Source organism: Archocentrus centrarchus, chromosome 17, assembly GCF_007364275.1.
Source record: "Archocentrus centrarchus isolate MPI-CPG fArcCen1 chromosome 17, fArcCen1, whole genome shotgun sequence".
NCBI lineage: Eukaryota > Metazoa > Chordata > Actinopteri > Cichliformes > Cichlidae > Archocentrus > Archocentrus centrarchus.
In genome coordinates, this window is record NC_044362.1 from 11,802,705 (window position 1) to 11,830,070 (window position 27,366).

A 27,366-nucleotide genomic window follows, 5' to 3' on the forward strand; every position below is an offset into this window, starting at 1 on the left:
AGGAGCTCCACCTGTAATAAAAGTTGCACTATTTCTCCCGACTTCCTTTACATGGACGTTTTATGGCGCCATAATGTAATTTATTATATGGGTATGCCAGCAATGCGCTTGTCTGAAAATATTTGGTTTTGACCAGGTGGCGCACGCAGCAAAACGTTTTTGCTATTTAATGTCTCAGATATGACTTTGTGCCATTGTGCAGATTGGAGACGTGATTGGTGGTCTGCACAGTTGCTCGTTTTTCTCAGGTCAAGTCAGCGGATCGAGACACAAAGATCTGACTGATAAACCAACAATTAATTGTAGAAATGTGATTAACTACTAACTGATTCAAAAGACTGACAACTGCGCTCCTTAAGTTAATTTTTAATACAATAAAAAGGCTAAAACAGCATAAGCTTATGAAATTATTTAGCTTTTTCCTAATAATAAAAACACAACAGATAAATAATAAGCATATTTTAGGCTAAATAGTTTAACAGTGGGGAAAAAGCCCATTACAGCAAACATAAAACGTGACAGGTTTCGTTGAACTCCGTTTATTTCAGTCCGTGCTGCGTCTCTTTGTGCCTCCTCAGGTCCACTTTCCTCTGGAAACCTTTCCCACAGAGGTCACAGCCGAATGGCTTGAAGCCCGTGTGTTTCCTGCTGTGCGTGATGAGGTTGGAGCTCTGACTGAAGGCCTTCCCGCACACCTGGCACTTGTGCGGCTTCTCACCTGTAGCAGGAGAACAATTGGACAAATGTTAGGTCTTTTTTGTGTTACAGGGCCTTTTTTTTTTTTTTTTTTTTTTTTTTTTTTTGCGCATTTGATAAATATTTTCACTTCATAAAGCATCTCACCTGTGTGAATAAAAGTGTGTTTTTTCATGTCTGACTTTTGGTGGAACCTCTTCCCGCAGTACTGGCACGGATAAGGCCTCGTGTCGGAATGGATGAGCAGGTGCGTGGAGAGGGTGGAGGAGCGCTTGAAGCTTTTGCCGCAGATTTTACAGCTGAAGCTCCTCTCCTGTTAAAGATAACATCCCGTCAGTGTTGGAACGATTCAAAATATCAGACTGCAGAAATGCCGTGTGAATGCAACTCGGAGAGGTTGGTGGTGGGAAAAATCTCGCCTGAGGCCTTTGCGTCAAGGACGTGGACCCAAAGCGAGTTCAGCGACCTGTCCAGCAGGCTCAGTTAATTTCCGGTTTTGAGGCCCATACCTGCGAGTGGACCGCTCTATGCTGATCCAAGCTCACTGCGTGCCCGAAGGTTTTCCCGCATATCCCGCACTCAAACGGCCGCGTCCCGCTATGCGACCGTCGCACGTGAACCTCCAACCCGTGAGGTGTGGAGAATACCTTTAGAAAACACACGGATGGCTGTTTGAGATTCAAATCAAACCCACAATAAAGAAACACAATATATACCACAATATTTTCAAACGTCAATGTCAGTCGTCATTTTTAAAGACATTGTCTGATTTAAATTGTAACAATGACACAGAAGACAAAACATAGGTAAAATCATAAATAAAACTGCAAACTTAATTTTTGCTTTAAGTGAAACTAAGTAAACACCTACCTTACAACATTTAATACACTTATAAGATCCACTTGACTCCAGGTGACCGTGAATGAAATCTTTCTCAGACTTGATTTCCGCCACGCGGGCCTGCTGCTTCACATCCAGATACAGCTCGTCTCTGTCCCGCATCCTGCAGATTTGGTGGGGAGTTGACGAATAACCCTGGTAACATTCGGCCGAGAGTCCCCGCTGAGCATAAAGCGACTCACTGCCGCTGTCCTCTCCCCTGTAGATGCTGACGGGTGACTGAGATTCCCTGTGGCTCTGGAGGTGGTGGTGATAAGTGCCCTGGACCAGATGCCTCAGGTCGGAGCCGGAGTATGCTGACCAGGGGTACGGAAAGATTGGCATGTTCAAGTGATCGTCCTCCGTTGCTGGAGTGGAGCATTTCTCTGAATCTGGAAATTAATTTGGCTTTCTTTTAAATGCTGAAGATTGACATCTGCAATAAATGGCCTGCCTTAAATTTGGACATTTGGAAAATACGCTGGACTTTATTGGACATGAGCCCATATCGTGCGTAAAAGTCAAAACAAAACAGAAAACGTAATTGGGTTGCGTGTCCATTCATTAATCACAAGTGTCCTTGTAATTCTTTCATTATATATGATATACTTTTTAATTAAAGAAGTGGAAAAACTGACAAAAGAAGCAAAAACAGACGTAAAATATCAGTATTTGTATCTTCATCACAGCCTTCATAAACCTTTCAGTCCTGAATACGCCCCTTAATGTTTATTTTGTGTCCCAAATAATGTCTGCTTTCTATAATAATAATAATAATAATAATAATAACAATAATAATAACAATAATAATAATAAATTATTTTGCAGTGTTTAGACATCATTTCATTTTGAAATTGTTTAAAAGTTTTGACAACTCAGGAACCCAACACAAACTGAAACGAAGGATTAAAAAAAAAAATCCTTGCCGCCCTCACTCTTTAAATAACGCAAACAAACTTTGCTGCGCTTTTGTCTTGATAAGAATTAGTTTGAACAGACCTGGTGAGGACGAGGGCGACGGGGGCCGCCAGAAGTCACAGTCTGAGGACCGGTCACACGCACTGCCTCCGCAGCTCAGCGGAGAGCTGGAGGACAGCGACCCTGGGGACCGGAGCCGAGATCCGGGGGACAGTCTGTCAGCGCCGGTGCTCACATCTTCCTGCTCCAGGTTGGAGTCCAACTCGGCTTGAGATTTGTTTTCTATATTGACAAAAGAGGATAATAAAAGGAGTTATTCTGTGTGTAGGATTTACAAATTTATGTACTTTAAAACTCAGGATTCCCACTAAGACGACTCCTTCTTCACCAGATTACGTGCGTAATTACGCACAAATGCACCCACCTGCGCACACATGGGCCAGAATAGGGTCCAGTCTACTGTAGTCATCATCGAAGTACCGGTGCTGGTGGTAACTGTGTGCCCTTTTGCTTTTCACCAGGAAAGACCTCGGCATGTTGTACAACTCTTCAGCCTAAAGCTCAGCGCTCTTCGGACCTGAAATCTTCCACTTGTGTCCCTTCAGCGCCGCTCTGACTTTATCTCTGGAAAGATTGGAACACTATTGGTTGTCAGGCGATATGCTGTTAGGATTTTTGGCAGGCTATTACGCATGCGCAGAGAAGCAATATCGTTTACCAGGTGACGCCGGGCAGGTGACCAAAAGCGGAGCCACCTTCCCCTCAAAGGGTAAATATATGTTTGAAGACCAGATATTGCGCTTCCATCCACTTTACCGAAAACAGACGTCAGCTGTATGTATATTTTGTAGTTTATAAACTGTAATGTCGTCTTAAACTACATATTTACGACCTAAATTTAAAACATATAGTGGGCCTAGTAGTGTAATATTATTTCCTTCTTTTTTTTCCAAAGTAGATCAATTAAAAGATATTTCCAAGATTGTAGCATATTTAAAGTATAATGATACCAAATTTTTGTATCGCAAACCGAGATTGGATTTGTGGTTGAGATTTTTTCTATTCTTAGCATGAACTAATTGAGAATATCCTGCCACAAAAATAATAATTATTATTAATATATAATTTGGCTAAGCGAAGAAATGAGACTTGCGGGTCTGAGACCGGCTAATACAGGCAGAGCAGGCAGTGATGGATAATGACCTATTTGACTGGTTGTAAAGTGATCTCGTTAATGAGCCGGCGCAAGGCCGCTATGCACAACAGCCTGCCGGTAGGGAGCCGGAGTATCCCTTTACAGTTACTCTGCTTCAGCTTACCCGCACTGACTTCAGCCTTATTATTTTACATCATTAAAACCCCGTCCAGGCCAATAGACAGACCCAATTAGGCTGTCCACTGAACAAAAGTGCAGGAAAAGACACGCGTAAGTGCCAGCTGGAGAGGATAATACATACATATGAATAATAGTGATAATAATAAAATAAATAAATCACATACGCAAAAAGTTCTTGAAGCGGAAATCTGTCAGGCTCAAAATGCAAATCATTGCGAAGATTTGGGTTCAAGGTCGGACTAAAGCAAAGCGGTATCGATTTTATCCGTTTGTGGGAACAGACTTTGTTTGATGCAGCTGCTGCAAGTTAGAGACCTGCAAGCAAAGCACAGATAGCCGAGGCATGAAGCTGAACGCACATGTGCCATACTCACACTGCAGGTACTATTCCCAAACTCCGAGAACACACAGTGTCCAGATCTCGGGCCACATTGAGTCTGACTGCCAGAAAGCCACCTCAGACCTGCTTCTCGTACGGTCTCAACACATTAACACGTGCACCCACGCGTGCGCGAGCTCTTTGACTTGACCTCGCCCCCTCCCTCAGAAATTAATTTTAATGTTAGTCAACCATGACGATCAAACAAAAACACTGATTCATGTTTTGATAAGAGCGCCCTCCACACACACACACACACACACACACACACACACACACACACACACACACACACACACACACACACACACACACACACACACACACACACACGCCAAAATCGTTCTGCATTTGCATTGTACAAAAATAAATCCAGTCGCCTTTCAGAGCCGATTTCCTTCTCATTATTTTCCTTCACACTCAGTTTCTTTGTGATATGAGGACAAAATCTTTAGTCCACGTTTCATTTCTGTGATTGCCATTTTTCTGATAAGATGCCAACGTTTACTTTCATTATTGCGTCTGATTTCTTAGAGTTGCACTCACTGAAATGCATCTTTAAAAAAACAAAAAACAAAACAAAAACAAAAACAAAACAAAAAAGAAAGTTCAGCTATGAAATCACCAAAAAGACCTGTCTTCAAACTCACCGTTTGTTTCTGCTTCATGGCTGCTTAATTACAGCTCCTATTACCCCCTAAAAACATTCAGTTCAGTCGCACCTTTAAATTGCCCTGCCTGACTATCAGCCGCTCTGATTATTCTTAAAGCTGAAGTGAGAGAGACGCACGCAGAGGGACAGAGCCGATGCGACACATGACAACAGCCAAACTCAGGGTTACACACTGACTCAGAACAGGAAACCACGCAGAGTGAGAAGACGGTATCAGTGCTGCCACAGGCTCCTCTCGTGTGTCTCCCCCTCCCTCCCCCCACGGGCCTTGATTCTTGCTCTTTTAGTCTTACAGCAAGTATGTGATTGAAATAGAAGCTCAATCGCAGCGATCACAGAGAGGGGAAGGGGGGGGTCTTATATTTTGCTTTGCTTTTTTGCTTCAGTTGCCCTTGTCTACCTTGTCAAAGGTGCGCTTTACAGATGCACGGGGTTAAATAAAGACTTGTGCTGCTGAGCCATGAGGCTATTTTATTTTTCAAGCTGAACCTCGAACCCCCTTTTGGCTTTTTTTGGCCTTATAGGGAGGATAGACAGAGGCTGTGGGGACTCCTCATTGTTTTAAATATACTTGAGGCTGCAGCTTTCATACCACATGCATGTGAATATTAACAAGAAGAGGTGCAGAGTGCATTTGTGACATGTCACATCTCATGATTTTGACTCACGGGATGTCAGGTGAACACAGTCCTGCATAACTGTAGTTAAACCTGGCCATTTCCAGTGACAATGAGAAAAGATTCGATTTTCTTTAATCTGACCTGTTGAAATATTGGTCTTAGCTTAAGCTAACATTATCCACCAGTACCCAGACATCAACATGCATGACTGACAACTGAAACCACCAAGAACTGCCAAAAACAGCAGTTCCTGAAAGGCTGCTTTAGGCTGGCTCCAAAAATGAATCAGGTCACGATGCGGATGATGAAGTCCAAATTTGAATTTTTCAATTCAAATGAAAGCAGACAAGTAACAAAGTTGTAGATTTCATCATACAAGCTCTGAACTCTTCCAGGTAGATAAAAAAAACATTCAGCTTTATTGTGCTCTGAAGGTCTTTCCACGACCAAGGTGCACCTTGCCAATGTTTGTGGTGCTGATGCCTTTTGGAGCATTTGTACTACAATTGTGTGACAAATAATACTGCTTGTTCTGTGGTTAATGTGCTTGCAGCCTATACAAGAAGTCAGTGCTCAAGTTTTGAGTGAAATTCTGGAATGTTACATGTATGTTACTTAGTACTGATTAGCAGGTATCTGTGGATGCATATTTATATCTAAGCTATCTATTTTCTTGTCCAAATATGTTGATTTTTGGCTCCAGAAAATCAAGGTTGTGACCCTCAAAATGCTAGAATCCAGGCTTGGAAATATGAGTCTACAATACACACACACACATACACACAGTATACAACTTGAAGATCATTTTCTTAATTTTGGACCTCATTAGTGTCAAAAAGGGAGGATAAAGCCGGGTATGCGTTGCCATGTGATTGATAAGTTTTTAGCAGCCCTCGGTTTCACGGTCAGCTCCACCCCGTCGCTTGTAACATCAAGATGGTGACAGCAAAAAATGGGACTTTCCTAACTGGTGGGTGGCATTGCAATGGCAGCGTCCATCTTTGATATACAGTCTATGCCACAAACCAATGTGCAACATAAAAGTCGAAGGTTAAAAGATGCCAGACTAAAAGAGTGGCACCACCGACAGGGGTTTGTTTACTTTCTCATTAATTCAGCATTTTGTTTCCTGAAAAAAAAAAAAAAAAGCTGCAGTCTCACTTTAAGTCAAACTAGAAAAAAAGTTATGTTCTAAAAAACTTAGTTCTCTTTTCCTTCTGTTTTGTTGCTTTATCAGAAAAGAGAAACATTTCAAGCAGTGCGCTCTTTTGCAGTACCTAACCGCATGAGGCTAATTTTACTAACTGTACTGCTGGCAGTGGAATTCATGGCATAATAACCTGTTGTGGCTAAACTGACTTTCCCTGGTTTATGTCCCTCTTCAGTCCCATGCACTCAGTCTGTGCGTTCACCTCTGCACCTCCGGACTGTTGTGGCATCTCAGTGAAAACCACATCATGCTATCTCATCCCCTCACAGGTTCCTTTGGCTCCAAAGCTCTAACCACCATTTAGCACCCCCTCCGCTTTCTTTTCAACTCTCTTCATTCTTTTTCCTCCAGTTAGACAATAAGATTTTAGTCCTTGTTTTGGTTTCAACTGTATGCGCCCCTCCACGCCCCCCCCCCCACCCCCCCACCCCACTGGAAATTACCAGCCAAATCTCATCAAGCTCTCAGCTGGGTCCACCTGCAGCTACCAGATAGGGGCAGAGAGTTAACACAATATATGATTTACTGGACACAGCTGACCACAAGACAGTTCTTCTTTTACACAGGCGCTGTAGTAATGTCTTGTTTTTCTCTGCACTCTCTGTAGTGGAGTTTGAGTTGCTCTTACTAATTTTAAGGAATTACTTATTAGGTTAATATTCTTATTTGACACTAGAGTACCGTAGAAGGCACCCAGGATCTGCAGGGGTGCCAAATTCTAAGAGACAAAAAACTTGTGAGTGTATAAAAGCAGTGAAAAGAAACTACTCAGCAAATCCTTGGAGCAGTGCTATAAACACTAACACAAATCACCTCCCTCATTCATCACTTTGGATTCAGCAGCTCCCCTTGTTTCAACTGTTTCTGGTTGTAAATTTCTCCCCCCCTCAAGATACCAAGCAACTCACTAAGGACGTTGGTGTCTGGATGTGAAGAAAGCTGCTGGGTGTTTCCTGGTCATTGTATCTGTTTGCATGTCTGTGGAGGTCAGAGTTCAATGTGCACGGTCGAGCCTAAATAAGCTTTCAGGTCGCAGTTTCCTCAACAGGGAATTCAAATCAAAGAAATGAGTGTATCTACACCTTTTTGAGTTTAACTCAAGGGTAAAGACCATGAAAAAAAACTGACGTTATGAGGCATTTTAGCAAACTGAAAGTACTAGGTTGTTTGGGCTTATGCTCTGGAGTATATGGTTTATCACTCTGATGCATGGCTGCTTTTTTCATTTTCACGGGTTGTAAAACACTGGTCACAGGTGGGTGGAGGAGACCGAAGGTGCCGTTTTTCACACAGAAACTACATCTCAGCACCATCTCTGCTCTTCCTGATATATTCTGTCTGGTGTTAAAGTTAGCAGAGGTAAAAATTTAGTTTCAGCAGAACTGATTTGGCTTTGTGGAGTAATTGTGTATTATCATATTATTTGCCCACTCACCTCAGTACATCATTCAGGACAAAGAGCTATCCATGCACTGCAAAACTTTTAATCTGACCCTAAAAATCTTGAAATGTGCGGGCAAAATGTCACAAGAGTTAACGATGTACATGCACGCTGCAGATTAAATCCCACCTGTTTGCCTTCATGGGCTTAGAGGGGAAGGGAGCCATTAAATGTGTTTGTATGCAAATGAAAATAAATGCAATCAGCAGTGAGAAAACGAGCAGGAAAGCATGTGCTGCATTTCAACAAAGTGCAATCTTCTTATCTGTGGTGTGCCTGTGAACACATTCGTTGATGTGTGACTTTTCTGCGAGTCATTTCTAGTCCACCACGACCACAAAGTCTTTTCTTAAATGTATGCGCTGGCTTTTGGGATGAAAACGCAATTTGGCAGCGCAAACACATCACAAAGGTTTGTCCTGCTGTTATTACTTCAGTGCAGAACCCCCAAAAAGTGGAATGCCAACATTTTATGTTTGGAAAACTAGTTCCTGTTCATCTCGGCGATGATGAGCACACTGCACGTATTACCTCTTTTTACGCCCACCACACCCTCCAGCCCACATGTGAACCTTTAGTAACTGCTGACCACTAGTACTGCTGAAGGATGACTGGACAATTGCTTCTTTTAATTGCGAAATCAGTTCTGGAGAAATTGAACTTGAACAGCTAGGAACAAGCTGTCCACAAGAGTGACTCTGACTTTTCTTATCTAACACTGAGACATCTGCACCAAGAGTGACAGTGAAAGATATTATCTATCTCACTTGAGCAGAAAAGCAGAAGATCCTTAGTTCCCTTTTTTTTTTTTTTTTTTTTTTTTTTTTTTTTTAAAGTAGCTGTTTGATAGAATTAAAGACTTAACAGGATTTTTTTTTCTGGAACAAAAAGAGACTGTTGACCATTCGAGTGGTACCACTGGAGACACTAACCTCTAATCCTACACTGCTAAAGGCAAAGCCACATAACCAACATGTCCCGCACAAAATAAATAAACATTTTGCCCCCTTTGAATCAGCGCTGGCATGTAAAGTGCACTATTTTCCGTGCGCTTGCTCTTCATTTACTCGTCAAAGGAATCTTCATGACCAGACGTTCTTGTGTGTTCAAGCTGAATATGAAGCAACATCGAGCAAACAGTCAGCTCGTGGGTGCATTTGTGGGGGACAGTCGGCATCTCTGTGGGAACAGGTGACAAAATCCACTCACCGGCTCATCACACTTTGCATAATTCATAGAAAATCTAATCACAATGGCAATGGTTTGCAAGTTCACCGCTATCTGTGCAGACAGAGCAGAGTGACATCTTGGTGAACAAACTTGCCGTCTTTGGAAAGAGGTCAGCCGAGCAGCCACTGCTCTGTGCATCCAAGGACATGTTAAAAAAAAAAAAAAAAGAAGGGATAGTCTGATGTGTCATTACCATAATAAAGAGAAGTATGCAACTGTATGAAGACATTTTTCTATGTGATTGTTTTTCCTGCATGACTGCTTGTGAATATCTGATTCACCATGACTGTGACTTGTGGAGGTGTTAATGCCTTTTTAGAGCACACACCCTCAAACTGAGCAGTCTGTGACGGTTATCTCTGATTGCTTTGCAGCTCACACCAGCTTTGATGTGTATTTGAGCTCTAAAAAAAAAAGGTATTTGTTTTCTGCATACATTTACAAGGAGCTACGTGTTGAAACTATTTAAATATGCTGCGATACTGAAACAATAAGCCAAACACAAGAGAATAACTCATATTGCATTAGTAATAAACCAAACTCCAGAGACGTGCATCAGTATGATTATTTTGGGGTGGAGAGGCAGAAATTTGTTGGGCCTTTATAATGCTTCCTCTGATACCCAGAAACCAGCTGGCTACTCTCAAATAAAGAGCGTGTTTAAATAATTTTAAAGCTGAAATTCACTCAAAGCACAAACTTTGTGAGTTTTTGTGGTTTTGTATAAAGGCAAAACTCAATATGTTAGATGTAAGATGTGGTAAATGACAACAGAGTTAGACGTGCAGAGGAGCGATAGTGGATATATTGGACAAAGGATGCTGAGCAGGCAGGAGGAAAGCAGGAAGAAGGAGGACATGCAGAGAGTTGGTGTGACAGAGATGACAGGTGGAAGCAGGTTGATCTGCTGTGGTGACACTGTAAACAGATCCTTTTAATTTACTATTCTCTGATGCTTTACACACTGAAAATTCAACAGGTTAAACTGCAGGAAAAGCATGTCACTGTACCACTAGAAGTAGTGTCTTTGTACCATTCATGGGAGGTACCTTACAGACACCAGTTTTGAACCTCACCTGACAATTTTAATGTAATTGCACAAAAATGTATCTTTCTTTTTATAGGTGCAAAATTATATTATTATTCATTCTCTCTGAAATGTGGACTCTGGTTTTAGTGCTTATCTAGTATTACTGCACCTCCAACAGACACAGGAAGGACAAAAAGCAAAGCCTTTTTGCTAATGAGGAAATGTGATGCTGACTGATCGACTGCACCATCGTGCTGTTGATACACGAAACTTCAATTGTATTAAATACTTTATATTTCCTTAATATAAAGTAATGAAATATGAAATCTAAGAGTAAAAGTAATGTTTTCCATCATTTCTTTTGAATACCACAGCATTACCGTCTCACAGCCAAGGCCTTGGATTCAAACCCAAGCTCTTGTGTGTGGAACTGCACGTTCTCCCCATGCACGCATGGTTGTCCTCCAGGAGCTTTGGTTTGAAAAATACTGAGTTAATGCTGCCTGTCTGCATCCAGCACTCACTTAAAAGGTTCTTAATGTCTCCCACAGTCCAGAGACATGCAATTAGTGGGGTTAGGTTAACTGGTGATTCTAAATTGCCCATAGGTGTGAATGTGAGTGTGTATGGTTGTCTGGCTCTCTGTGTCAGGCCTGCGACAGGTTGGCGACTTGTCCAGGGTGCGCACCGCCACCGCCACCCCCACCCCCACCCCCCCCAACCCTCAAAACGATAAGTGGAAGAATAAAGAATGGATGGATGGATGAATGAATGGATGGATAATTTCTTTCCACACACAGTCAAAGAAGGGAGGTTGCTTTGCTTTGATCCACACTGAGTGTTCTTGCTGGGCCTGAATGCATTCCTGCCCACATCTGTGAACTCTGGGAGATCTGTGAATGACAGCACATTAATCACAGCAGAGTAAAACCACAGGTGGGTCCGCAGCAGCACTGCTTTGCTGTTTGGAAATAGGTGGATCCTACCATGTGTGATGCAAGCTTTTGCTGTTCTGGCTCCTCACGTCCCTCTCAGACGATGACTGTCCGCTCACTCATGATGTGTTGTCACTTTGATAGTCAGAATGACCCCACTGGTAGTATTCCAGGCTACATTTACACCGCGGTTGTGTTATAAATAGATCTGTTTGACTGAAAGTGAAATAATAGCTGCTGTTTTCATTACCTGTGGTGTGCTGTTTTACATTTAAACATAATGACACTGTTATAAATATAGAGGGTATAACCTAACCTGCCTTGCAGCAAAAACATTGTGATTTTTATCATTTTAGTCATCATCACTAAACGATTTTAGCTCCTGATCAGTTTTATTTGATATTACATGACGTAAAGCTGACTCTACCTCCCTTTATTCTCATGAAGAAAGAGCTTATAGATAGATTTTTTTTTTTTTATTCAAATTTCCATTTTTCTGAGCTCTTTAAGCAGCTATCACCCACGGCTACTTCCTCTGAGACTGAGAGCTCATTGCTGACTCTGGAAACAGCTGTTCAGGTAAAGAAAATCCCACTAGTGGGTCCATATAGTCGCTGTTTTGGAGCTTTTAAATCTATCATATGAATTATAGTTAGGGCAACAATGATCAGAACAGCATGCGCAGGTGATTCTCTGGACTGGTGATAATACAAGAAAAGGAAAAGATAGAGCTGGGGGGATGGGGGGAGGGATCGTATGCACATATGCTGAAGGGAAAATTATTCTGGCACCTTGGCATTTCTTTAATTCTGCAATTCTTATGAAGAAAATTTACAAGCTCTGGCAACCAGTAATTTAATGGAAAACAACAACCTAAACACCTTCCAGGTACAGAAGTGCTTATTTCCTGTTTTGGACAATAGCTACGCAACCGACAAAAAAAAGTGAAAGATTTATATTAGAATATAGTACAAGTGAAGGACTCAAGGCCACAACAGTGCCAGCAGGAGTTAGAGGAGCTTCAGCACAGAGCTGGAAGGTTTTAACACAGACTGTGAAGACATAAACAATGTTTTATGTTAATGGCCGAGAGGTAAATGAGGTCAAACAAAGTGCACGTGCACACCGAACTGCCTGATCAGACCCCAAATCTGCCTCAGATTCTGATTCAGCTGTCAAATAGTGTGACCTCTATGAGAAAGTCCACCCACCCTGCAGACTTGTTCCCAGCTTAAATCATCACCGTGCCTTCGTTTCACCATCGTGAATGATGCATCAACAAAAATTTTGAAATCACTACTCACTTTATGATTTTTAATGAGGATGTAATTTTGTGTCAAATGTTTATTATTTTTAAATCCAGTTTTAACATTTTAAAGTTTGCTGTTTTCCTTTTCTTTTCTCTTTTTTTTTAAATGAAACACTAAATTCATTCACTTTATTATCGCTCTTACTCTCAAATGGACAATATGCACATTTTTTGGCAACATCTTCACTTATTTTTTAAATTCAAAATCTTATTTAATATGTGGTGACACGGTGGTTAGCACTGTTGCCTCACAGCAAGAAGGTCCTAGGTTCAAATCCACCTTGGCTGAGGCCTTTCTGTGCTGAGTTTGCATGTTTTCTCTGGTTTCCTCCCACAGTCCAAAGACATGCAGTTAGTGGGGTTAGGGTAACTGGTCTGTTGTCTGTCTCTCTCTGTGTTAGCCCTGCAACAGACTGGCGACCTGTCCAGGTGTACCCTGCCTCTCGCCCTGTGACAGCTGGGTTCCAGACCCCCCAGACTCCAGACTCCTTTTGATTTAATCCATGCTCATGATGTATTAAGAGTGCACCCTGCTGTCCGCGCAGCTGTTGCCCTCTGTTGGGGTGCTATTTGTCTCCGGTGCAGCAGGGGGCGCTCTTTATCGGTGACTCTCTAAAAAGAAAAAGAAAAAAAAAAAAAAAAGAGCAACCTCAGGCTTCCGTGTCCCGGAGTTAGCTTCTTAGTCCAGGAAGATAAAGGAGGAAAATTACCCAAAGATGGTGAGTGGGTAGTGTTCATATACGCCTGGTGAAGACAGTTTGAGTGCGTGGAGGTGTGTGTGTTGGTAGATGAGTGTCTCCAGCGGTTTGAGGGTCGGATGGAGCTGGATGTTTGCGGCTTTTCGGGCTGTTCCGGGCCGGCGAGCCGCTCGATTCCAGCGTGGCGAATCATGGCTGATGATGAAACCTCAGCTGACCTCCTTCTGGACACTCACTCCGAGTGGTTTAAGACGAGTTTAAGAGCGTTAATGCGACTGTGTGGACAATTTGGAGCTTAAATCAGTTGGTATTTTTATTTATTGGTGACGTGTTGCTTCATTTCTTCTCAGGGTTTCGTCAAAGTGGTGAAGAGTAAGGCCTACTTCAAACGATATGAAGTCAAATTCAGGAGGAGGAGAGGTAAAAGTCAACACTGACCGTACACCAGCTTTGATTCCCTTTCTGTTGAGCAAGCATCATTAAACCACATGCTTTTAATCATTATTTGGCAGAGGGGAAAACCGACTATTTTGCCCGCAAACGTCTGGTTGTGCAGGACAAGAACAAGTACAACACCCCCAAGTACCGCATGATTGTCAGGTTCTCCAACAGGGACATCTGCTGCCAGGTGAGTGACTGAAAGACTGAGTGGTCCCATGTTTTCATGGACTTGTCTCAACCTCCTCTGTCTGTGTTGTCCAGATTGCATATGCCAAGATTGAAGGAGACCATATCGTTTGTGCTGCTTACTCTCATGAGCTGTCCAAGTATGGCATCACAGTGGGGCTCACAAACTATGCTGCGGCATACTGCACCGGGCTGCTGCTGGCTCGCAGGGTAAGCACGCACGCACGCACGCACACACACACACACACACATGCATGCACAGGATTGTGACGTAAGGATTAACATCATGGTCTTCATAGACTAGACCAGATTTGTGTTTTTGCACATCCTCTTACACACCTTCATTCTCCTGTTCTTAGCTGCTGCACAAGTTTGGCATGGACCAGGTCTACGAGGGCCAAGTGGAGGTGACAGGAGATGAGTTCAACGTGGAGAGTGTGGATGGACAGCCAGGTGCCTTCACATGTTACCTGGACGCAGGTCTGGCCAGAACCACGACAGGGAACAAGGTGTTTGGAGCCCTGAAGGGGGCGGTCGACGGCGGAATTGCAATTCCTCACAGGTTAGTGTTATGTGAGGCGAGCGCATCGTGCAGCAGCACGTGGGTCATGGTGATTTTGCAGCGTCACCCCTGCATCAAATGCCAAAGCTTCCCAGCTGCAGTCTGCAACAACTGGCCTCCGTACAACTGTCCCCTTGAGTTTATTGGTGCATCTCTGCTTCTCGATGATGATAAAAAGCACGCTGAGCAAAATGTAGTTGGTCCTTCATTTGCATTAGCTGATGTTCACTGTCCTTTTCAAGACGGGGCTGAGAGAAGCAGGATGGACCAAAGAAACTCAGCACTAAAATGCTGCCCCCCAGTGGCGGTTGCTTTGCTTTGCAGAGATTAATCACAAAAAGCAACTTTAACAGATTGTTGCCCAACAAAGAACATAACTACATTAGACCTGATTTTTTTTTTTTTTTTTTTTATTGATTCTTTGGAAGTGTTGTATAACTTCTTCTTCACACTTCCTGTTTCTAGTCTGAAACGCTTCCCCGGTTACGACACAGAGAGTAAAGAGTTCAACGCAGAGGTGCATCGGAAACACATCATGGGCATGAATGTGGCCGACTACATGTCCTACCTGATGGAGGAGGATGAGGATGCCTACAAGAAACAGTTCTCACGGTTCATCAAGAACGGAGTCACGCCAGACACAGTAAGATGGCGCTTCTGTACGATTTGGAAATAGATGGCGTGCTCTATGATGTGTATGAATACAGCAGAACAGATTCTGTCATCTACTTTCATGTCAGCTTAAATCATGGTAATGTACTCAGTCTCTAACAGGCACCTAAGATCTGGTTTCCTGTTTCCAGTACATGACCTTCTATTCAACTCAGTGAAGCAGAAATGGCCTTACCACAGTTTTTTTTTTTTTTTTTTTTTTTTATAGCTCAGTGTGGAAAGCATCATCCAAAAAAAAGTCACACATTATGTATTTAATCAACATTGCTTGATGCTCAGATTGGTGAGGTTTACATGGGGACAGGCACACAAACATAATTTAAATATTGCTTGCATGTTAAATTTCCAAACTTGGATCTAATTTGTGTATCGAACGCAGACAGAAAACTTAAAAAGCATCACACTGATGATCACACAAAGGCTTGTGCTCACTCTACATGCAGCCCATATTGGATTATGTTAATCATTGACTGCTTTGCTTCCCCATTATTCTTCCTGGTGATCAAATTGTAGCTGGTCCTTCATTTGCATCAGCTGATGTTTCCTGTCTTTCTCAAGAGAAGCAATGCAGATACACAGTGAACGTTCATCTCCCCCCCCCCCCCCCCTCCCACTCAGGTTGAAGAAATGTATAAAAAAGCACACGCCGCCATCAGAGCGAACCCCATACATGAAAAGAAACCCAAGAAAGACGTCAAGAAGAAGAGGTGAGTTCACAGTCGCGATCCCGACACCTGTGGAAAATAACTGCACTTATTTAATGCCAAATCCCTGCCAAAGTATTGAGTAGTTGCTGGGCAGTTTCTCTCATGTGCTGAATGTTAATGGAGTCGTTTTTGTTGTCTCTTTCCGGGCAGGTGGAATCGCGCCAAGTTATCTCTGGCACAGAGGAAGGACCGCGTCGCCCAGAAAAAAGCCAGCTTCTTACGAGCGCAAGAGCAAGAAGCGGGGGAAGGTTAGGGGCTCTGCAGAGAAAATACAGCTCGCATCACAGACAAATAAATTTATTTCAAACTCAAGCTGTCTCTGTCCTGTGTCATGAGTCTCATGAGTTTCAAGTTACACCCATGACTGATAATCTACTGTGATATTTTAATCCACACTGGTGCATATTTCAACTGACTGGACTGAAATATTGAACAGGATACAATGAAGTGGTATGCAGTTTAATTGTGCAAAATCATGCTGGTTTTTTTTTTTGTTTGTTTTTCTTTAAATATACATTTTCTAAACTCCGCAGTGGTCTGATCTGAGTTGTATTGGCTCAACACATCAAGGTGTAGTTAAGTTCACTTGAGCAATGTGTGGAAAGAGTCGTGGAAAACATTCTTTGTACAGCATGATGCGATCACAAGATTGATGTTCTCCACAAACTGTAAACATTCATAAAATGGCCAGCATGAACTCTACGGCACTGTGGATCTGAAATTCAAAAATAATGTGATACATTACCACAAATGCTGTTTTCAGTGGAAAATACAAACATCTAACATTCACAAATGAAATACAATAATACTTGTACTTTGTGTCAGTGATGCAGCATCGGTTTCACAAGGGTAACAGTTTGAAGATGCACACCAATACAGACTTCTGTGGATACTTTCACATCATCCACACTGAAACCTGCCTCAGTCTACCATGCAGATAAGTGACCGTGTGCCAGATTCCCCAAGGCTTTTTTTTTTTTTTTTTAATCCACTACTAATTAAAGACTTGAATGTGCCACTAAACCTTTAGATTGTGTTTGGTGGTGATCTAGACTACGGTGCCAAAAGTATTCGCTCGCCTACTTTCAGACACATGAACTTCAGTGGCATCCCATTCTTAATCCATAGGGTTTAATATGATGTTGCTCTTTGCAGCTATAACAGCTTCAGCTCTTCTGGGAAGGCTTTCCACAAGGTTTAGGAGTGTTTATGGGAATTTTTGACCATTCTTTCAGAAGCACATTTGTGAGGTCAGACAAAGTCTGGCTCATAGTCTCCACTCCAATTCATCCCAAAGGTGTTCTGTCGGGTTGAGGTCAGGACTCTGTGCAGGCCAGTCAAGTTCTTCCTCACCAAACTCCCTCATCCGTGTCTTTATGGACCTTGTTTTGTGCACTGGTGTGCAGTTGTGGGAATAGGAAGGGGCCATCTCCAAACTGTTCCCACAAAGTTGGGATACCTTGCATTGTGCTTGGTGATGTAAGGCTTGGATGCAGCTGCTCAGCAATAAAACCCCATTCCATGAAGCTCTACACACTGTTCTTGAGCTCTGAAGGCCACATGAAGTTTGGAGGTCTGTAGTGATTGACTCGGCTTGATTTTATACACCTGTGGTCTTAGACCTGCTGTCAACAGGCTTTAAAAGAACTGCACGTTGTTGCATCCTCCTTTTGTTACATTTTACACAGTGCCCTGACTTTTTGTGGGTCGTATAAACACATACATGTGTCACATTGTTGCATTCGGTGACGCATTTCTTCATCACGAAGCACATGAGAACTGTGGTTAATTTTTGCTTCTGTTTTGCTTTATGCTTCTGGAAATGCTGATCATGCACCAAATGAGTATTCATATGCAACAAATAACCTCTTTACTCTTGTTTAGAGATTTTAGTGCAGTACTTCTGTTTTTAGGTTGGTTTTGGTCCTTTCGTTGGGTGCGTTCAAAGACCACCCTTATCTGTCAAAGATAAACTCCCTGATGTTCTGGCTTTTAATAGCAACCTTAACAAAAATGAGAGGAACTGTGGTATTAGTGTTAAAACTAGAGCCAAGTCATTCATTTTGCAATCATCGTTTCACCACCACCTCACTCATCTGCATGTTCATTCTCTCAGCTTTTGAGACTCACAGTATAAACTACTAGTATCTTTTTTTTCCAGCAGTGCCCTCGTGACATTCCTTTGCGGTGAATAATACAATACAATGTGTTTCGATGAGCGTGACTGACAGTAGCATGCAGTCGTTTAAGCTTGTCAAAATAAGTTTTTCCAGCCTTCAACTTTGTCCATCAGTGTGACCATTCATAAGTGTTAAATAAAAATGACTTCAGTAAGTTTGCTACTCTTATATCACAGCGTATTTTATAGCCAGTTCCTCTTTCAGAGGGACTTCCCCCTCCTCGTCACGAGTCCTTGGTGTGTGAGATCTGTTTCCACAGCAGAGCTTTCAGGTTGTTGAGGATAAGTGAGTGCTCCATGTTCATCTGTCCAGCATTACCTTTGAGAGCCATACAGGCGTACAGCTGCCTCTCGAGCTCCTCTCTCATCCCTGATGGCGCCCCCCGCAGGAGGTAGTCCTTTAGGGTTTCACAAGCCTTTGCCAAGTTTGGCCTGACTGGCTCCTCCCTGCATCGTTTGTCTGACAAATTGCAGGACGTCTGGCAGTCCACCCCATGAACGCAGTCAGCATCCGTCTCACACTTGAGTGCTCGCATGGTGCGCCTGAACTCTTCCTCCGGGACCACTGCTTGGGTGTTAGTCAGACGGAGCTCATGGCGGTCGGTGTAACCGAAGTGCACAGCAGCGAAATCGCAGATCAAAAAGCTCCCATAGGTGCCATGAAAGATGTCTTCCACAAGCTCCAGCAGGCCCATAGATATCTTAGCTTTGCGAGGCCAGGAAGGGGTGAACCACTGGTCCATGGAGCGCTGCAAACCACTAGGAACCCATGAAACAAGGGGCCAGGGCAGAGATAAACCATACAGGGGCCCATAGGGAACACGCTCCGTCATGTACAGATCCCCGCAGTAGCCGATGAGACGAGGAGTGTGTCCTCTGTCTTGGAGCAACAGTCCCAGCAGCACCTCAAAGAACAGAGTACAAAACCATCTCAACACAAAGGTTCAGAAAACCGTTCATACCTGTTAATTATATTATTATTTACTTATGATACCTCATCCATTTGCAGGAGGGCCCACGTCGAGCGCGCTTCTGGCAGTGACACCCGTCCATCTCTGTTGCCATCGGCGATAGAGAGGATTTGGCTGACGAGGCTAGCAAGGTTCGCCTGCTCTCCAAGCTTGGACTGGTGGATGGAGAATAGGATTAACGGTTTCAGACTTCAGTCCATCACAGATTTGGTTCCATCTGAACCTTTCTGACTTGGTTCAGTGTTCTTTTACCTTGAGGTGATTAAAGACCATCTCTTTAAACTTCTCCACTGAGGTGCCTCTCGTAGGCTTGTCAAACACAGGGGTTTCCCTCCGTGGCTCTGGTTCCTCGCCCAGCTCGTAGTGTACAACCTCCCCCAGCTTACAGTGGATGATCCCATCATGGTCTCCCCAGCTTCCTGTGTACACCTGATGAAAAGCAGAAACAGTTCAAATTTATTATTTAATACTTGGTAAAGCTTATAAATATAAAAATTGTTATAACTGAAAATTGCTTAAATGTGTCTATGTAGAAAAAATGGCTGTAGAGAAATGTTTCACAAAAAAAAGTAAAAAATGCTGCACAAAAAATAGTTAGTAGACGTAACCCTGGTTCTATGAGTATGAGTGTGAATGTGGTTGTGTGTTTGGTGGTGGTCGGAGGGACTGTAGGCGCAAATTGGCAGCTACGCCTCCGTCAGACTGCCCCAGGGCAGCTGTGGCTACATTAGTAGTTTACCACCACCAGGTATGATTGAGGTGTGAATGAATAGTGCATGAAATTGTAAAGCGTCTTTGAGTGTCTAGAAAAGCACTATATAAGATTAATGCATTATTATTATTTGTGTAGCCTCCTAACAGGCTGGTTCATGTGGGGTGGCCAGACTCTTGGCTGTGGCCCTGGCATAAGGTCAAACAATCACGTAAATCACACAAATAAAGATGTAACTGTTATGAAGACAACAATTTAACTTGAGAGTACGGTCAGTAATTTTTTGAACATATTTAATAGAAAAAAAGAATATTGTACTCATAAATATAAACTGATTAATTATGTCTTCCAACAAAATGATGCACTCTCACAAACTTAGAATTAATCCATTAAAAATATGTAGGAGCAGGTGCTGGTTTGTGGAAGCCACCATGTCACCCCGTCATCTTGCACACAGTGGCCGAGATGGACATCGCTGTTCCGCCTAATCACGTTTTATGTATGTGGCTAGAGAGTGGCTACATACACAGTACACCAAAGGCGGAGAAGAAGAGAACTCTTAGATGTTCTTGTGGAGTGGAGGCGAATTGTAATTGTGCCTGCACCTTCAGACTCAAGATATGAAGGCTCATACTGATGTCCCCGAAGCAGTCCTCTTCACCAAAGAAACAAAAACATAAAGAAAAGAGACAACATGGCACCTGGATAAAATGTCATCCTCTTCTTCTTCAGCTAATGTTAGGCTCGATTGTCCTACAAATCACACTTTCCCTCTAATAAACAGTTTGTTTACATTCTCACCTCGTATGAGAATTTCAAAGAAAGTTTCATTAACGCCAATAGAACGTACAGTGGTCTCTTACCTGGTTGTTTGGCAATGTTGACAGACACCTGCCCATGTAGAGTGTTTCCTTGTCGCACAGACTGCTGCAGGCAGAGCCATCGATGATCCCCCTCCTGTATTTATCGCACTTGAACAGAAGCAAGGAACACTGGATTAGTTTTCCAGGTCTTTAGAAAACATAGGCAACATTTCTTAATAGCTGCAAAATTTTCTGATAATATCTTGAGGTGATTTCTTGCAATTTTCAAAGCACAGCCTCTGCTAAAATACTGCAATCACTCACAATGGCATTCTTGCACTCGTGCCCTCTGCACAGCTCTGTGTAGGCGGAGTACTGCACATAGAACACCCAGCTCCCCACCAGCACAGTCAGCCATGTCAGGAACAGGTAGTTCACCCGCACAAAGGAGATCCGAGCCTGCGAGTGGAGAGCAGAAACAAAACCGCGCTGATGGATCCAGATTTTGAGACTCTACCTGGACCCTGACAGTTCAGGTTATAAACCTGCATTTCTTTGAATTATGCCTGGATTAACATGTTATACAACCAAGGTTTTGATCTAATCAAACAACCCTGATCACATAATACGTTATCACAGTGACAGGAGTGTCCAGTAACAAGGTACAGGCCTCTGGATTATGACTATGTACAATAGCTCATTAAGCTGGAAAATGATTTGGAAAATGACTTTGGAGGTGGAAGTCCCATTCTTCCAGTGCCACATACAATTTTAGCTGTGTAGCTGGTAAAAGCTTTACTGCCTGAGTCACAGGATGCACACATCACATGTCTTACAATACCCCTCTGTGCAGATGTCCTGTTATTTCTGTAACACTGTCAACGTTAATGCAGTTATTTACCGTGGTGATAAAATGCAGGCACACTGAAACTCCTGAAGTAAACACTTGAAATCTAAGATCTACAAAACAGTTTATTTTAAACCAGGCTGATATCAGACAAGTCAGCAACTGATTATTTATTTCTGTCAGTTTACTTCACTTGTTAATGAGCAATTAGCGACAAATATATTTTCATCACAAATAATCAGGAGAGCTAGAGGAGGTGGCTGGGAAGTCTCTGCACCTCTGCTTAGACTGTTGTCCCTGCGACCATGACCCGGATTAGAGGCTGAAAAGCGATAGATGGATAGTAGGGGTGGAGAAAAAAAAATTGGTATAGCACAGTGTTGTGATATTTTGCGTGGCGATATTGTGTTGTATACAGGGACACAAAATATCGATATTTTATTAAATAAACTAAAATACTCTGGAAATACTGAGAACAAGAGGGCTCATCTCATGCACTACCATCCTGACATAATGTTAGCCGAGCAAACTTACATTAAATCGGCTCTACCAAAAAAAACATCCAACACTGGACACAGTTTGACAAAGCTACCCACTAAATTCAGAGCGAGCTGATGGCTCAGTCACACGAGTAAAAATAGGACAGGAAAAAAATTTTCAGTGGTTGCCTGGTGATTGTATTGAATTTTTTCACATTCTATGTCAATGTCAATTTTATTTCTGTAGCACATTTAAAAACAACATTGTTGATTAAAGTACTTTACAAGATTAACTATTGCTTATCTATGGCTGAGCACAGCTTGAGGTGACTACACGGTTACCCAGAGCTTGAGGGTGTTGCACACTCACAACCACTTTTGATCGCAAGGCGATTGCACGGGATACCTGATAGGAGGCAACGTTTCTGCAAACAGTTGCAGTCAGACTTGGACTGACTGCAATCACTCTCAGAGATTGTCAAAAGGTTTGCAAATAATTGCTGTCCAATTTATAAATGCAGACAGATTGCCAATATGTTACCGTTGGTCTGAGTGAGTCCTTGTCAATGAGGACAACTTGAGGGGACTCGACTCAACTGGTTGTATTCTGGTTATATTCCTGTAGAGCAGGAAGGTTGCTGTGCACAAATTTAATGGTTAAATGTGAATTTCTGTCTATGTAAACAACAATAGATGTGTGATTTTTGACAGTTAATTGGTGCATTGTCAGAAACAGATTGCATGTAATTGCCAACTAGAGCCCATTCAGTTGCAGACTGATAGCAGACTGACAGCAGACTGACTGTTTATTTATGGCAGCTTTTAGTGACAGTGTCGGTATGCTTGACAATCTCATTTTGCAACAAGAAAATAACTAAAGTGATGTAATTTTATCTTATTGGGTAAAACAAAGTTTAACTTTGAGGACATAATATGCAGTTGAAAAAAGGTGATAACTCGCGATATATGTTATTGCAATACTCAGCATATCACAAAATGTTAAAAATTGCAATAATATTGTGACTGTATTGTGATTCCTGCCTCTAACGGATAGATGGATAGTTAGTCGACTTTGTGATGACACACTCCGCCCTTCCTTCCTCTTGGCCTGTTTGTGTGGCAGGTCTCATCTGCAGACACTGAAGGGTTGGCGCAGCTCGTTGCCAGTCAGTGACACAGGCAACACCTGGGCCCAGTGTGCCAGTGCTCTATAAAAGTTGCCGAATGGCTCTCTTCTCTGAGACACCTTCTTGGATTTTGGTTTAGTTTTCTGAATTAAACAGCACTGTGTACACAATTTCTCCACCCATGCACTCACTGACACCACTGACTGTACTTCCTATACACAGTATCTTTCATTTAAACTAAACAGATTTTTTGTCACACCTGTGTGGGCCAGTTTGTGACAACTGTTAAAACTGAACTGAAATGAACCAAATCAGAAAAGAAAGTGCTTTTTTTTTAGGGGGGGGGGGGGGGGGGGGGGGGGGGGGGGGGCAATAATATCTGCAGTTATGAAAATGGGAAGAAATTTTAAGTTAAATGCCAACTTAGCCATTCAGTTCAGTGGTACATACACAAACTATTTACTTCAATGAAAAGCAACTTTAAGAGCCTACAGCCATGTAACGTTTGCATCTCTGTGAGGCTGCACTTATGAACACTGGCGCTTTGAGTTAAAGTGTAACTTCAGCAAGCACCAACAAAATTGATAACATGGCGATGATTAACAGGTAGAACTTTTACCACGTTTGAAATCCCGGTTTAGTATGTCAGCATGTAAATATTTGCTAAGACAAAACGTAAAATACAACTGAGGCCTATGAAACATCATTACTGCAGGTAAATACTGATGTGATGCCACTGAACTCAGTGGGGCAGGGGAACATGAAGTTTCTATGGTAGTCATTTGTTAATTTGTTCTTTGATCGGTGGGTCCAAAGGTTGCTAAACCACATATCATGGCAACCTATTCAACACAGTTACACAGTTCACTAAAAAACAAAAATCTAGACTCTATGGTGGAGACAGAGGACAGTTCTGGGGCTTTATTGAGAAGTCTAGAGCTAGAATTGCTAAAACTTCCCTTCTGTGATGTCTTAACGTTGCTCAAGAGCAACAGCTAAAGCCAGTTAATGAAATGATCCTCCCAGCAGCACACAGACTAAGAGAATAATTAGATAAAAGCAAGCAAAAGATGAAGCACAGTAGACTGTTGGAAGGCAGAGTGAAGCAGCGCAAAGAATTTAGGTCAAACTGCCTCCGTCGGCCACACTCCTCGACTTTTACCCAAACAAAACTGCAGTTAGTTTTTCCTCCAAGGACTGTAACTGCACTTGGGAGGATAAAGCAATTTTGCTTTTCTCTTTGATCGTGTGGCAGGAACTGGTTATCCCGTGCGTGTTTTGGCAGCCTGGCATGCCTCTCATCCAGTTTCAGCACTGTTTCCAAATCCCAACAAAATATCCTGGCAGCGTGGCAGGGACCAAGTCAAAAGCCTTTTTATCGTTCATGTCCTGTGATTACTGTAGTGTGTAAACAAAGCAGGAGAACTTTCTGTTGTGGGTTTATACACTCAGTGGGAGGCATTAAAGCATCTGATCCACATTGACACAAACAGAGAGGGTCAAATTACTTGTAATTTAGATTCTTTAGGGATTTCAGGCATCTAATGAAATACTTTTAAAACAAAGCGAGGATGCAGGAAAATGATAAATTTCCTGCCTCTCATTCTATTTGGTGCACTTCATCAGTCTGTTATTGACAACAGCAGAAGTTTAATAAAGCTTTAGCAGCTGCTTTATGATAGAGCAGGACAGATGTGTCCTCTGCAGGACTGCTTTGCTTTTAAACAGTGTGTGACCTGAAGACATGATTAAATAGACAACAGGCCTCCAGGAAAGAGACAGGGATAAAGAAAAAAGTGTACACATTACTATCACATCTGAACACACTGGTATGTGCTCACTGCAAAGTGCATTAACACTGTCTATGTGCACAAAACATGTGGAAAATAAAGGTGGCCCACAGCCCAGCCCTCCGTGGTCATGACAGGCAAGTGGCTTTGAGTCATGTGTGCGTGTGGACTGTCTGCAGGGTGTGTGAAACCTGAGCAGCACAGAGCTTAGTCCTTCAATAAACTCTGTGGTCCCTTGCAGTGTCTCCTCTTCAGTGAGGCCAAATATGTAGTAAATGTCTTATCTAGAAAACATCAGACAGGCCTGACTCATGCCATGTATGTACATTAGAGGCTAAAGCGTGAAAAAGCAGTTTATTGCTGCATTACTAACTATTACGACAGCGGTGCTGCACACATGTTTTGCAATTGAATAGTGCCCTCGGGGTAGAAATCAATAAAACAAACAAAATAAGATAAGTGGAATAAAATAACTAAGTGGTCAGAGCTGAATGAACTTACAAAGCACAAAATCCATAGTGCAATTTAAGGTCACCATCTGTCAACAGATGGCTTAAGTTACCCAGACAAAAGACCTGCAGTATCACATCTTCGTATACAGTCGCATATCATGTGAAGGAGTGATGACGGCCACTGTCATTCCCTCCCATGTGAAATCCACCGACTTTCTCAGGATGGAGCTGGCACATCCTTGTCAATTTTTGTCTCTAATCCAGCTTGAAGCACAGTGGGTGGGTAATGATCACTGATTGAAAACGTGTCTTTACAGGCTCAGTGAAGCCTTACTAAACTGGTTTTTAATATAGCAGGTTTTGACATTTGAGCGACTTGATTTCTGACTGTGCGGTTTGACCCAGCAGACCGATATACGTCGGCTCTGCAGTAAACTGGATGACTTTGCTGAAACCTGCCCTGTAAACTTGCTACCTGGAAAAGCACGTCTCATGGCATGTAATAAACGAGGAACACATTCTTGCTGTGGGTATATGAGCAGATAGGCTTCCTAGAAAGGTCTTAGAAAGGCTTTTTTTTTTTTTTAATTGGTGAGCCAGTTTGTATTTTGTAGGTGTGCTGAATGTTTGAGTACAAAGGGACAAATTGATTTGAAAGTAGACCACCAATAGGCCACATTTGCCTATCATGCAAAATATACACAGTGCATGTACAATATGCAATGAAAACACATACACAAATCAGTTTTTTTCTTCTTGGATCAAAATCATCTCAGGACCAAAGAAGCCAAGTACAGGATGAAATGTTGCCTAGTTGCAACTGATCTTATTTAATTAACCCATGGGGCTACAGGAGACACTTACTTCCTATAATTAGTTACCAGATGAAATAATCAGCTTGCCAAGATATATCACACTCTGAGCTCTACATCTTTCACCTTTCACTTTCAGAGGACTGTGTTAAACTGGCAGTTAGATATGCTGAATTGCAACAGTATGTTCGTCCTTCACAAGAACACATGCAATCCTGTACCCTCTTCCACTTGCATAAGCTCCTTACTGTACTGGAAGAAGTTGCTGGCAGCTGATCTCCAAATCATAAGGTTCAACCCTTATTACCCAGCCCAATGGAATTACTGCTGCCCTGGCACTGCTGAAGGCGAGGAAACGACTGTGAACTACGAGTGCAAGTCCTGGCATATTTAAAGTCAAAAATAAAACACCAGGTATTTTGCTGTTTGCATTCATCAGGTATTTTCAGATAGCCCCACCGAGCAGCCAGAGGAGGTACCCGTTTGCTGCCAGCTGTCAGTGTGATGTGGCACCACGGAGAGCTCATACAACCCCACAGCATCACCTCATTTTAACCTGCAATCGGCTTCACACAACAATTACTGGGTAGCAATCTTACCTGAAAGTAGAACGACTTTTTCACCCAGGCCCGTGGAAACAGACCCTTCGCCATCACAAAAATAGATCATCTCAATACGTGGATCTGGCTGTGGGGGATCATCCAAAAGCCCATGGGAGACAGCGTGTTCAGCATCAAACGACAGGCACGGGGGAAAATGACCGCACGTTATCCGATTTCAGGATCAGATTGTCGGTTTGTCTTGACGGTGTGACAGCACACTTTGCCTGCGCCTCTGCTCTTTACAGCAGCTGCTGATTTCCAACCAAAGCAACATAGTTGAAGCTGGGGAAAAAAAACCCCGCAGGTTCAGAACGCATGCGCAAACTTGATCGTCTACCTATAAGACGTCGTCTTTTTAAAGTTTACAGGTGATCAAATAATCACACCAAACCTGCTGCAGAAGCCCATTCACTGATGCCAGACACCCTGCGTAGATAACGGAGAGTCAATATCGTGTGTTTGCACAACTCTGAATACGAGCGGGTCAAAGTACCGGGCAGCAGGGACACAAACTTCCGCTTGTTCCTTCAAAATAAAAGTTTTATTGTTGCAGCTATTCCACACAGCTTCCGGTCAGGAGGTCTAATTAAAAAAAAAAAAATACCTGTTGGTGTCATGTTATGTTGTAGCGCCAAGAAGTGGCCACACTTTGTACAAGTTTATCAAACTT

At 42.6% G+C, this 27,366-nt stretch overlaps 3 protein-coding genes across 4 annotated transcripts; 1 reads left to right on the forward strand and 2 right to left on the reverse strand.

Moving 5' to 3' along the window:
* Positions 1-355: 355 nt before the first annotated feature.
* gfi1aa (growth factor independent 1A transcription repressor a) lies at positions 356-4,941 on the reverse strand. Of its 2 annotated transcripts, none has more exons than XM_030752420.1 (7): positions 4,859-4,941; positions 2,918-3,117; positions 2,575-2,775; positions 1,567-1,967; positions 1,206-1,343; positions 844-1,009; positions 356-718 (listed from the first exon to the last, which is right to left on the reverse strand). In XM_030752420.1, the coding sequence occupies exons 2-7, from the start codon at positions 3,027-3,029 to the stop codon at positions 540-542; spliced, it is 1,197 nt and encodes a 398-aa protein (XP_030608280.1). In that variant the 5' UTR covers positions 3,030-3,117; positions 4,859-4,941; the 3' UTR covers positions 356-539. The 2 variants fall into 2 exon arrangements, with proteins under 2 accessions (XP_030608280.1, XP_030608279.1); XM_030752419.1 differs by lacking the exon at positions 4,859-4,941 and adding an exon at positions 4,204-4,306.
* Positions 4,942-13,283: 8,342 nt separating this feature from the next.
* On the forward strand, positions 13,284-16,234 carry rpl5a (ribosomal protein L5a). Its single transcript, XM_030751818.1, has 8 exons — positions 13,284-13,375; positions 13,705-13,774; positions 13,867-13,982; positions 14,057-14,191; positions 14,341-14,543; positions 15,009-15,186; positions 15,834-15,922; positions 16,073-16,234. The coding sequence occupies exons 1-8, from the start codon at positions 13,373-13,375 to the stop codon at positions 16,173-16,175; spliced, it is 897 nt and encodes a 298-aa protein (XP_030607678.1). The 5' UTR covers positions 13,284-13,372; the 3' UTR covers positions 16,176-16,234.
* Positions 16,235-16,354: 120 nt separating this feature from the next.
* dipk1aa (divergent protein kinase domain 1Aa) lies at positions 16,355-27,170 on the reverse strand. Its single transcript, XM_030751817.1, has 7 exons — positions 27,088-27,170; positions 26,694-26,978; positions 20,912-21,046; positions 20,648-20,755; positions 19,325-19,501; positions 19,096-19,227; positions 16,355-19,006 (listed from the first exon to the last, which is right to left on the reverse strand). The coding sequence occupies exons 2-7, from the start codon at positions 26,745-26,747 to the stop codon at positions 18,326-18,328; spliced, it is 1,287 nt and encodes a 428-aa protein (XP_030607677.1). The 5' UTR covers positions 26,748-26,978; positions 27,088-27,170; the 3' UTR covers positions 16,355-18,325.
* Positions 27,171-27,366: the final 196 nt, after the last annotated feature.

Excerpts from the sequence above, each read along its gene's own strand:
- gfi1aa (XM_030752420.1), bottom strand. The coding sequence starts at position 3,029 with ATGCCGAGGTCTTTCCTGGTGAAAAGCAAAAGGGCACACAGTTACCAC. Across the intron at positions 2,776-2,917 it reads TCTGGCCCATGTGTGCGCAG|AAAACAAATCTCAAGCCGAG; the intron begins GTGGGTGCATTT and ends TTGTCAATATAG. Across the intron at positions 1,010-1,205 it reads ATAGAGCGGTCCACTCGCAG|GAGAGGAGCTTCAGCTGTAA; the intron begins GTATGGGCCTCA and ends TATCTTTAACAG.
- rpl5a (XM_030751818.1), top strand. Across the intron at positions 14,192-14,340 it reads GGCTGCTGCTGGCTCGCAGG|CTGCTGCACAAGTTTGGCAT; the intron begins GTAAGCACGCAC and ends TCCTGTTCTTAG. Across the intron at positions 15,187-15,833 it reads ACGGAGTCACGCCAGACACA|GTTGAAGAAATGTATAAAAA; the intron begins GTAAGATGGCGC and ends CCTCCCACTCAG.
- dipk1aa (XM_030751817.1), bottom strand. The coding sequence starts at position 26,747 with ATGGCGAAGGGTCTGTTTCCACGGGCCTGGGTGAAAAAGTCGTTCTAC. Across the intron at positions 21,047-26,693 it reads AAAAGTCGTTCTACTTTCAG|GCTCGGATCTCCTTTGTGCG; the intron begins GTAAGATTGCTA and ends CTCCACTCGCAG. Across the intron at positions 20,756-20,911 it reads ACGAGTGCAAGAATGCCATT|TGCGATAAATACAGGAGGGG; the intron begins GTGAGTGATTGC and ends CTTCTGTTCAAG.